We start from the raw sequence: 12,502 nt of genomic DNA, 5'->3' as shown, positions 1-12,502 counted from the left end.
CTAAATTTCATAGCTTGAAGTGACCTTCAGGGTTTTCTGTTAATGACTTTAATGTGTTTTGCTGGTCTGTAGCTGAAATTTTTAGTTTCAAAGTGCTGTTCCTTTCTCAAAAGCAAACCTGGTAGTATACTTGTTCATGTGTTTGCACACCTATAGCACAGTTAAGGTTTTAATGAAATAAAGTATTACCACCTTCTTTAGCAGAATATTACTGCTGTATGCACAATGACATCCCAATACCTGGAGAGGAACCTTTAAGTTTGTCCTGCACATCCATGTTCATGTTGAGCCCAAATTGCTCTACAGCTGTTTTGTGAGCTTGGGTACAGCCCAGGAAATCTCCACAGAGAGTCTCTGCAGGGCTGTGTGCATGCAGGGGGACTGAGAAGTTTCAGTGTTGGTTGTGGGGGGGAAAAAGGAGGTACTCATAGAAACTTGTGTCTGTAACATGCTATTTCCTGTGTAAGAAGTTTCCATAGACACCTCTGGCAGAGGCTGGAGTGTTTCAGGAGGAAATACTTTTTCATGACACCAAAATATTCATGCTATTAATTATGACTATCCCATGTCATTCTTGCCTTGTATACTATTGTTGTCTTAAACTTGTGTTGCATTATGCCACTACTGTAATTATTAGAACAAGCAAGAAGGGTTTTAGTAAAATTTCAAATACTCTGATAGGAATAAACCTCTCTACATTCAAGAGAAGAGCTGCTTGCCTATTTCCTTCCTCCCTTCTCCTCCCTTCTCCTCCCTTCTCCTCCCTTCTCCTCCCTTCTCCTTCCATCTTCTCCTTTCTCTTTTCTTTTTTTTCTCTTTTCCCTTCTTCCTTATTTTTTTCTTCCCTCTTCCTCTCTTTTTAAATCAATAGTATTTTATTTACCTGGAAAACTAATGCTGTGTCATATATATCTTGAAATTGTTTCACTGATGTTCCTTTTCAGCATCTTAGTCTTTTAAGCCAGATTGCTGCAAGTATTTAATGCAAAGCTATTTAAAAGCTATGGCAGGATACTTCAGATGGTTTGTAAAGTTTAAAGTAGCAGACTATTTGCACAAAATCACCTGTGCATCTCCTATCCATTACAAACGGTGAGATACAGCCGCAGCAGAGGTACTTGTGCTCCTGCATACATTGCTGCTTCTGGAAATTCCACCCTTGTGCTTGCCTCTCTTCGGCAGCTTTGAGAGTCCCACCTGTGGTTCTTTTTTCAGAGCAGCCATGTTTTGGGACTTGTGTCACCCCCACAGCTGCTGCTTCTCCTCCGAGCTGTACAGGGAGAAGTGCAAGTGTGCTTTCCTGGCATTTTCAGGAACCAGTATGTCAAGGTCACCAAGAAGAGGGGGGAAAGTGTCTGCAGTCTGACATCTGAGTGCTGCAGTTTTTAGAAAAGGATATTGAAGGCAGAAATGAGGGACAAAAAGGACTTTTCCTTTTTTTTATCAGAGGCGACAGCAGATGCTGGTTGTATTATGTAAATATTTGTGGAGAAGGGACAATGAGAAGTAAAGATTTCTCAGCAAAAAGCATTCAGTGACGCAGTCACTGTGTTATGGCTAACAAATATAACCTGGAGGCAAAGCACCCTACACTCTGTCTGGCAGCAAATGCATTGTTGTTAAGTGTTTAGGGATGGCAAGCCTGGTGATGATTTCTTCATCTCTTGAGTGTTTTCAGGTAGAGGCTGAAAACAAATTCCAGGGGATTTACTCTTTTAAATAAATACTGATCTTTAGGCTTAATACGGGAATAATTAAATAAAACTAAATGTCCCACAATGTATTGGGTTTAGGATGGCTGGAGGAATGGTGCAGCAATTCTGAGAAATACAGGGAATTTTTTGAGAAAATAAAAGGGACAGTTTCTTCTCAGGTTCATGGTGGAAAGCATGAGAATTAATGGGCTTCAGTGCAGCAAGCTGGAGAGAAAGAAAAATGTTCCACTTGTCAGAACAGTGAAGTACTGGGGAAAAAGAAACACCTGTGGAAGTTGCAATAACAATTTAGATATGGTTAACTTTTTTCTTGAAGAAGAGGGATGAACTGGATGACCTTTAAAGTTTCTCCCAGTCTTTTTTCAGGGAGCTTGGATTGTGATTACCGTAGCTGTCAAATTCATCTCCAGCTTCCTAAATCTTGCTAGGGTTATCTTTTACCCCTGCTCAGCCAAAGTCTCTGAACTTCATGTAGTACCTCAGTCTAATGCCCTTACATCCAAACAAATGATATTCTACATGTAATTTCAAGAAAGAAGTTACAATCCACCATCTTCTTTTTAGGTCCTCCAGGGAAAAGAGGTAAGCGGGGAAGAAGAGGAGAGACTGGTAAGTTTTCAATTTTGTAAGATCTGTTGGCATTTGACGTCTGTTTTTGTGAGGATGCATACCCAGCATGCCTTGATTTTTAGTTGTATTGCATGTGTGCTCTGAAAAAGAGTTCTGAAACCTCTCTGGTAAAATATTGTGACCCTTGGCATATATCTGGTGACCTTCCAGATATTTTTCTAGTCTTGGGCATCCTTAATTTGTAGGCACACTTCATCATGCTCTGTGCAGTACCTTTGGTAACACATTTGTGACCCTCAAACTATTTAGGGGTGTTCACATACTTGCACAAGTCAGAATAACTCCACTTAAGTCAGTAGTTGCAATACTATGTCAGTGTTACATCAGGCCCCTTGGTTTGAGGAGAACAATTTTATAAGGAAATAAAGAAGGAAATAAAATCCCTTATGTCAAGAATGTTGGTAATTAGGGATATAATGTGATAAGTGGACTGCTCTGTATGAGAGAAGTTGTTTTATAGAAATGAGCAGTTAAGTTCTAACAGAAATAAGAAAAACATTTGTTGGTTGGTTACCCTGTAGAAGGGAGGTTGCTGTTGATAGAAACCTGCTGGTGGTGTGTAGCTTGAAATTCCATTTGAGGCAAAGTTGTGCAATGCTGAGTATCTCTTGCTGTTGACATTCACAGGAATTGAATCAATTACCTTTTGGGATTGAGTTTTTCATCAAGGTGAACTTTCTGGAGGCAGTGCAGCAGAAAATGAGCATTTCTATTCTCCTTGGCTGTGTTGTCTAATCTGCCAGCTAGGAAAGTCTTCCAATCATCTTGATCTCTCTAAATCTTCTGTAGCCTTTCTCATCTATGTAAATGATAATTTATCTGGCTCTTAAAACTATTTCCACATCTTCCTGAATCACAAAACTAGCACCAAGCCCTGACAAAGGTTGATATAAATCACCTTGGTGTTTCCTTTGAGTGTTGGCTTAGTATTTACTTCAGAGAAAGAGGCTGTGATACAGAGGGAAATTCTGTGGTCAAAGATTGAATTACAAATGATCCTGGAAATTACTTTGTGGGATGCTCATTGATTCATTTTACATCTCAAATAAACACAAGTTAAACTATTAATAAAGGAAATGGATCTCTCATTTAAAAACAGACCTGCACCTTAAAATGCTGTTTGAGAATGTTTGCCAGAATAAAGAAATTAACTTAATTGCTGGACAATAAAACTTGCATTGTTAAAACCAAAAGGCTGTCAATATTAAAAGCAATCTCAAAGTACAGCTGCTGCTGGTTTATACTCCTTTTGCACTTCACTTTATTCAGAAATTAGAGAGAGGCATAAAAGCTTAATGAAATGCCATTGATTTGGGAGCTGCAGCTGCTCAACTTAATAAGACTGAAATAGTAGATTTGATTTGTGGCCCTTTGATAATGTTTCCAAGAACTGCTAAACAAAAGTCTTTGAGGTCTAAATAATTGAAAAAATGTGCAAATATCAGTTCACGAAGTGTGACATTTTAATGGGGAGCATTTTATATGTGTGCCTTGAGAGAGGAAGGTGATGAAAAGAAAGTTCAGCACTGTCAGGTGGCCACTGAAAACTCCCCTCTCAGGGAAAGCTGGAAGTCTGGAAGATGGTGGTACATGTATCCTTGAAAAGGTGCCCAGGTTAAATGCCAAGGGTATTTTGTGCAATTTTGCAGCCAAGCTCTGAGCAAATGCTCACTGTGTGGTTAACTGAAACTGGTGGTGTGGCTACATGTGCTTTATGTGGAGACTGACAAAATTTAGTACACGGCTGGTATTTTTGGACTGGCATGAAATTGCATGGAAATGAATGGAGAAGCAATTTTCATAAGATTGCATGACTGTAATTGAAGATTTGTTAAGGTAAGTGCATGCATTTAGGCAGTAGCCATATTTACAAGTTTCAGAGCACAACCAAAGCTCAAGATTACTTGAATGGGAAAATGTGTGCCCTGTATTAACAGTGCTGCTCAATGACAGCCCTGAGGTCTTGTGCTTGACTGTATGTTTGTGTCTTTCTTCAGCAACTTCATAAGCTTACGTGTTCTTTTTTCTCTTTTTTTACCCTTTTTCCCCTCTCCCCCACCCACAGGACCTCCTGTAAGTACAGAGATACATTGTTGGTTCTTCCAGAATCAGGGAGAAATCTGTTAGATCCTGTTAATTTGTCAGCGTGATAAAATGGTCATGTATACTCAAGAGGGAATTTTGATATTTATACATACACAGTATCTTGGAGCTGAGTAATTTAATCAGAAAGTTCCTTAAGGAAAAAAGTCTCTAAACCAATAAAGCTTTATGTTCAGCGCTCCAGACTGCCATTTGGATTCACAATTCCACGTAAGTATGTTATGTTCATTTTGCCTGTGACTTCATAATAGATATTTTACTGCAGTATAAAAATGTGTGAGTATTCTGTCTTAAGCCCCAACTTGGCCACTTTTGCTGGGTAGTAACTTTCTCTGCATTAATCACAAAGTCTTGAGGTACAAGCTCCCTGTTCTTTGGAGGCATGCAGGCTTTCCAGCACATTTCACTGTAATTGCTACTGAAGCCAGTAAGTGTTTGTGTAAAATTATTATTAAATAGTATTTTGAATTTGGTAAGTCGATTGAATCTTGTGCTAAGTCTCCTTGCAAGAGAACATTTTCTCTCTTCTGGGGTTTTGAGGTTGTTTTGGTTTTTGCTTGGGTTTTTTGTATGTCTTTTGTTTGCTTTTTTGGTATATACCCAGAGTGGGTCAAAAGTCTGACTTGAAGGACAGAACTAAGCCCATATATCTGAAACATTTGTATTTATATTTGTATTTGTCATGCCATCCATGGGCATCATGTGCTGTAAGAGTGTGACTTCAGCTCCCCACTGTTTCAGTATAGGTACATTAAAAAAACCCAAACAATCAAACAAATGAACCAACCCCCCCAAAATAAGTCTTAATCTTGGCAATATTAGCACAAACCTGAAGTGGGTTCCAAAACTGAACAATATTAAGAAGTATCTGACTTTAAATTCCAAGTTTTATACTTGAAACCTACAATACTTCATCTTGCTGACAGGCAAAAATGTTTTAGGTTGTTACAAGGCATTAAAAAGTGTAATTTCTCTTCCTAATTCCCTTCTGTGTTTACACAGACACTGGCTAGGGGCAACTTTTGTGAACTTAGGTATTGTTTTCACCTGGGAGACTGTGGTAATAGTTTTCATTTAAAATAACAAATATTTGTACATCCCACATGAAACTGCACGGAATTAGGTGTTGCTGTAATTTCAAAGGCTGCTGCAGTGCTCTGTTTATTTTCCTTGCACATGACTACTGAGTGGCACATGTAATAGCAGTCAAAGGCTGGGGATTTTCAACTTTTTAATGATCATTTACAGCAATATCAGGTTTCTTCTTTGGCACCTATGTTCTAGTGGAATCGAACACTTTACTGCCTAAGCACTAAACCTTTATTTTTTTAAATTAACTATGTATTGCCCATCAGTTTACTTGGATAATTCTCTTCATAAAAAACAGTATTTCAGTGGGCATCAGAAGTAGCCAGTAGCCTTTTAATTAAAGGGTTTATTTAAGTTAAAACACATGATTTCATTTGCCAAAGCTTTGTTTCTTCACTGTGTAGTACCTATCTCATATTTATTGGTTGGAAATATCATCACATACAAAAAGAAAAAAGCAAGACACAAATTATAATTTCCTAGTAATGTACTCTGCATGTTTGTTATGTCGTATGTCATGACTGTGTTGTTAATGTGTCATACCATTTCATCTCATTCAACCAGGGTCTACCAGGGCGAAATGGCTATCCGGTAACTCATCATATATTTATGATAGCAATTTATGATTACTCTAAAATCCTGTTGGTATATTTTGTTTTTTCTTTATTACTGTCAAAAGGACCCTATGCAGGACTTTCCATTAAAAACAAAGCAAAAAGCCTTTGACATGTTTCTGAAAAGAACCAGACTATTTACAATGCATAAATGAGATGCACTGTGTTTTTGCTGTTGTACATATTTTGTTTTGAGTTTCTTCATTCTTGCGTACAAAATTCATAATTAATTAATTAAAAAACTTATTAAGATACTGCATCTCAATTTTCCATATTAGAAAGCTGTAGTGTTGCCATATGGAACCTCTGAGTCCTTTCTTTTAAATCTGTCCTGTTTCACTTGACTGCTTTGTTCAATGCATTTTGAGCAAAGTGAAATATTATGACAGAGATCTTAGCAATTGGCTGCAATGACTATCACAGAGTAATTTTTGATAGTGGATGCAATTCATTTTTCTATAATTTTCAGTCATATCTTTAGGATTTATTGCCTGAAAAAAAATATGAAATAATGCATCTTTCTAAAACCTAATAATAATAGATTTCTTTCTAGTAGTCGGGCAACCTATCTGCAGTGTCTCATTCATTGAAAGAAGTATATGCCTGCTGTCACGTGGGTATTAGAAACCAAGTGACTTAATGTGATATATATGTGCACAGCATAGTGACTGTTGAAGTATAGGAATGATCTTACTTATAGCACTTGACAGTGTAGCTTAGAGGGCCCTCCCATATTGATTTGCCTATGTATTTCAGACAAAGTATTTAATTTTTCAGTGAGTTTTAAAAAAATTTCCACTGGTAGAATATAAATTGCATTCCTTGAGCACTTGCAGTTCGAGGACAACTTAGTAGAATTACAGACTCTCAAAATGGTTCAGGTGAGAAAAAATATTATTGGATCATTTAGTTCCAATCCCTCTGCCATGGGCAGGGAGACCTTCCACTAGACCAGGTTGCTCAAAGCCCCATTTAACTTGGCCTTGAACACATCCAGGGATCAAGAAAGCTTCTAGGGATGAGTCATTCATAGCTTCTCTGGACAATATGTTCCAGTATTTCACCACTCTTACAATAAAAAATGTCTTTCTTATATCCAGTATAAACTTACTTTCTTTTGATTTAAAATCACTACCCCTTTTCCTGTCACTACAAGCCTTGGTAAAAAAAAAAGGTATATTTCTCCACACCTTTTTTACAGGCCCCCTTTCAGTACTGGAAGGATGCAATAAAGTTTTCCTGGAGCCTTTGCTGAACAACCCCAACTCTCTCAGGCTGTCTGCATAGAAGAGCTGCTCTGTCCCTCTGATCACCTCTGTGGTCTTCCTCTGGACTTGCTCCAACAGGTCCATGAGTTTCCTTATGTTGGAGGCCCCAGAGGTGGACACAATACTCCAGATGGGGATCTCACAGCAGTGGAGCAGAGAGGGAGAATCAGTTCCCTCTACCTGCTGGGAGCACTTCATTTTGTGCAGCCTATTTCAATGTTTGTATCTGGGCAGGTTCTGTAGTTACAGAGTGGTGTCACCAATCATCATCCAGGGTCCATCTTTACAATTACTAGCAGCTGATAGTCAGCTGGTGAGGAACTGCTTATTGGTATCAAGAAACCTTCTTGGATGTACTGAAACCATTATCAGGTTTCCAAGTGCACATTCCAATTAGTTTTAGAGTGATTTATCTGTGTAGGTGAGTACGAGTTAGTTTTCTTGAAGAGATTCTTTGTGGGATCTGAAAACAATGAAGGCACTTCAGAGCCATGGTATGGGAATTGCTGGTCTAATAGCAGTGTTGTGATGGACAGACTTTAGTCTGAATGCATTTCTCTGCATGTGTGCATCCGTCTGTGCGTGCACAGGCAGATGTGAGCCTTCAGCAGTGCTTACCACTTGATTGAGCACTGCTTCTTCCTGCTTGAAAATGTCTGGGAATAAAATTTGGCCTTGCTTCTTGAAAGTTGTCGCATGGCTGGATGTTTCAACCTTTCCGGTTACAGTCATATCCTCCTGCTTTGAATGGGAAATGCATAACTGCAAGTGCAATGTACCTTAAAAGCATTTGTACAGCCCTGTAGAGCTCTGTGAGAAGGCCATTAGTGCTTGAAGTTATTTCTCCAGAGTCCTATTTAACTCCTGTAGAAGCCTTATTGCTTTAATCTGTATTGGATTTTATGGGATATTCTGTGAGGATAGCGAGGTATATCTGCCACATATAACCTAAACCTAGTGTAGCTCTCTCTCTCAAAAGCAAGCATCTGTTTTCTCCAAGACTTAACTTTTCTTTGCCTGTGTTTATTCTACTTTTTGAAGGTGCTTTAGGAATAAATAATTGTAACAGTAAAAGGAATTACAGTGAGAAATCTAAGTTCCCTGGAAGATATGGCATCAAAAATCAATAAAATAAGTGGGGCTTACTGCTAGTGAGTAACACAGTTATTAAGGGGTTTATAAAGCCATGGTTAACTGGTTATTATTTAAGGCATCAGGAATACTAAAAAAAGTGTACAGTGGTACAACTCTTTTTTTTTTCTTAATGGCAAGCTTTGTATAACAGACAGTGACCAAATTTAGAGTTGTGACTCTTTCAACTTGAGGTTAAAATTAACTATCACATCTACTCGAATAAAAGAGGGAAAAGAGTGCATAAACATTAGAGAATGAGATGACAGGCATTTGTTTCAGGCATTTTGTATGACAGTGTCACTTTGGAAATAATGCTAGAACTTGGAAAAAAGTACACCCCCCCCCAAAAAAAAAAACAAACATCAAACAAAAAACCACAACAAACCCTCACCTCCAGAAATTATGCAATGATAAAAAAAAACCTACTATCTTGTGAATGCAGTGAGGAGGCTAAATACACAAACCATGGGGTTTTGTAAACCTCTGTAGGTTGAACGGGTAGCAGTTATTTACTGTTTTCCATTGAAAATTGAATTTTTTCCCTAACACTTTTCCCGAGCTAGGGCACAGATCAAGCTCAACATCCAAGTAAATCATCCTGGAAATTGTCACATGGGTGGTGGTAAAGCTGCACTTCTTCAGAATTAAGTGTCAGAATGTGGAAATACCCATAGAGCAATTCTTCATATAAAAGAGAGGAGTAGGGAAATCTCTCCATGATGTCAGTCTGCAGCGCACTTTATATGTTTACAAGACTTTCAGGAGGAGTGGATGGTCATGGCTTCTCCAGGTGACCATGTGCCTTGTATTAAATCCCATTTCTCCTAACATCCTTGTTTCATCTTCTAGAAAAGTAGACAGATTCGTCTCTTGCAGAAATAGAAAATGTGTCTAAATTGGATATTGTTCTTCTGTAAGTGTCAGATATCATCACTTGATAAAACCTGAAACGTAGATCTTTGAAATTTCACCTGTCAATTAATTTAAAATTTTCCTAGCTCTGCAAAGATTTACCTCAAGATAACAAATGGGCAAAGCTTAGGACTGCAGGTAGAGAACTTCAATTCTTCTTTAGCCTGATATAATTCCTTCTAGATTACAAAATGTCTTTGTCATCACGCTTCTGATTTTTGCACCCCTAAAAGCTTGTCACAATATACCATAAGAAAAGCTGTTACCCTGATCTGTAAGGGATTTCAAGTTGCTGTTACAAATCACTGCTTTCTCCTCACCTCATTTTCTGTTCCTATATCACAAAAGGCAAAGAGAATTCCAGGTAGAGCAGTGAAGGTCTGTGAGGCATTTGATTTGGAAGAAATAGGCCTGGTGGGGAAGAACATGAAAACCACCCCTGTGAGAAATTGGGAAAAGGCATTTTTTTTATCCTGCTGTGTTGCTTTGTCTTTGATGGTGCTTCATATTTTGTTTTCTTCTGTTTCTCCAGTTAGAGATGGGGCTGCCTAGGCAAATGTGTAAGTAGCAGTGCCTCTGGATATACATAAAATCAATCCCATCCAAGTGCAAGTTTTTCAACCTCAGATACAATGGCAACTCAGGTGCTGTAAAACAAATATAATTGGAATAATCAAAAGAGAAGAAATGAGCAAAGGTCATGTTTTTTTCAGCTGTGATTAAACACAGCTGTGATTAAACATGGCAATACTAAGCATTTTTGCAACAGCTGTTGTGTTTCTAGTAGATGGTCAGATCTCCTCTTTCTCAGAATTGTACAAAAATATAACTGTCTAAGCTCAAGGAGAAGCTATCTCAATTCCTGACCTTACCCCGAGGATTTGGCTTGGTGATCCTATAGAAATTTCCCACTCTACAGCATTTTTTTTCTCAACAAGTGTCTTCACAGACCACCTTTTATTTTTGGCATTTGCCCAAAGTAACTCTTAGGCATATATCAGCAAAACTTTTGCAATAAATTTCAGGTTTGGTAGTGAAACATTGATAACTATTTCAGGTTTTAATTTTTTTTTAAAATGAACAGAAAATTCAAAACATATGGAATCTCGACAGCTTATTTGTACCACGATTTTAGTATGTGTTTCCTTGGTTTATATACTTTATTCTTGTATTCAGTCACAGCAGAGGTGATTGACTAAGGAGACATGGGGTTTTCATTTGATCCATTTGCCTCAAACTCCTTGGTTGTTCTCAGAGGGTGGAAAGAGATACAATTGGTCAGCTGTCCATCTTAAAAGATTCCTGAGTTTACAGAGTTCTTTGTTTTGAAATGTATAAAATAACAGTATCCTCAGCAAACCTCAATACTATTCCCAAATAGATGCTTCAGCTTTAACAAGTGCTCTGTAAGCTTGCTGCCATGAAGGTTATCTTTTTAGTATTTCTGTGCCACGAGAACCAGAGGCAGATGTAAAAATGTAATTTTTGTAAACACACAGTAGGTGAGGACATACTGATAATATGTAGCAAATAAACTGCCAATTTTTCCTACAAATTGTGGGAGGATATCTAACTCTGCATGGCTAAGTACAAACCGTGGCCTTTGTAATTACATCAGTCACATTCCTACAATCATGGGTTTTTATGACCTTTGTTTCTATAAATAATATGTAATACAATTCATGAGTTTAATTTTTATGCCAATATTTTCACAGTGATTGAAGACAATTATAAAAGATGGCTCTAACAGAAAATTTTGAGACCTCTTCAGATTATAGTTGCTAATAATTTTGTGTCACAGATGTGAAGCTGCACTTCAGAACACATTTATTAGTCTCTTGCAAGGCAGTTGCCATTTTGAAGGAACTGTGGGCTGAATCCTCTCATTCGTTATATTTGTGTAATGCTGAGTGCATAAATAAGAGAAGGCAGTGTTTATTTCTGCATTTCCCTGGAGGGAACTGAGAGAGCCCCAAGCTATTCCTTTTCTGTGACTATGACAGTGAAGGAACAACTGCTTCATCTGCAAAAGCCAGCTATATAAAAAGATATCTGTACCCTTTTCCTCACTGATAATCATAAAAATAAATTGCCTTTGATAAGCTAAAGGAGAAAGTTCACATGGTGACTTAAGAAAATTACTTGTGCTGCAATAAATGCCTGCTTAGATAGGGTGTCCTGGTTTAAACTCATTAAACTTTCTCAGTTATTTGAGTCCATTCTATACATAGAATTACAAATAAAGATGTAGAAAACTAACAGAAAAATAAAGCAACATTATTATAAATAACCTCAGTGTATGATTAGTAATACAGACAATTGTTACCATATGCTGGAACCACCAAGACCATCTTTGAACTAGCAATTTCCATCCCATATGCACAGACTCTGATATTGTAAAATCCACATCTCTGCATGGGACTTTCTAGATGTCAGTGTGTGATTAAAAACTGAGCACAAAATTCCAGGATACTGAAGGCTAGTGTGAGTCAGGACAGCTTTGATTCACAGCTGACATCAATTCAAAATGACACAAAACCATATATCAGATAAATAAAGATTTATAGCTGATGGTAGGTAGATAGGGTAGGTATAATTTAAGAATTAAATGTATTTTTTCAGTACTTCCCTCTGCAGACTTAGCAATTGCCCTCTTCTCTTTCATAATAAAGTGTCTGTAGGTAGAGAAAGGAATTAAGCTGCTTTGTCATTTTTTTGACAGCATACATACATTTCTGGTCTCTCTGGGCTACTCCACTGAGTTCAGCTTGGCAGCATAGCAGGTGCCACGCAGAAGGCTGTGGTTAACATCTTCACATTTACACTTTGACAGGCTTAATTAATGCTTGAACTGTACCTAAGATCATTCATACTTGCTTTTCGTCAGGCCTGCCACTTGAAATTTTCCAGTCATTTCCTCCCAGTGCACGATGCAGCTTGCTGGTGTAACAGAACAAGCTTTATTTATGAAATAAACCACCTTGGAGCAAAATTTTCTGTTCCAGAAGATTTTTATTTCTAGGTCTCATTTTTCAAT

General features: G+C 37.8%; 1 protein-coding gene across 1 annotated transcript in view; it reads left to right on the top strand.

Moving 5' to 3' along the window:
• COL25A1 (collagen type XXV alpha 1 chain) overlaps positions 1-12,502 on the top strand; it is a 298,336-nt gene that overhangs the window by 144,177 nt on the left and 141,657 nt on the right. Inside the window, exons 3-4 of the mRNA XM_085058375.1 lie at positions 2,280-2,324; positions 4,411-4,418. Coding sequence (XP_084914501.1) covers positions 2,280-2,324; positions 4,411-4,418 — 53 coding nt within the window. The remainder of the gene's footprint in view (positions 1-2,279; positions 2,325-4,410; positions 4,419-12,502) is intronic.

The sequence above is a fragment of the Lichenostomus cassidix genome, chromosome 4, assembly GCF_008360975.1.
Source record: "Lichenostomus cassidix isolate B80296 chromosome 4, HeHo_3.0, whole genome shotgun sequence".
NCBI classification, from domain to species: domain Eukaryota; kingdom Metazoa; phylum Chordata; class Aves; order Passeriformes; family Meliphagidae; genus Lichenostomus; species Lichenostomus cassidix.
Note: the sequence above shows the minus strand (reverse complement) of the source record. Positions and strands in the feature narration are given on the sequence as shown.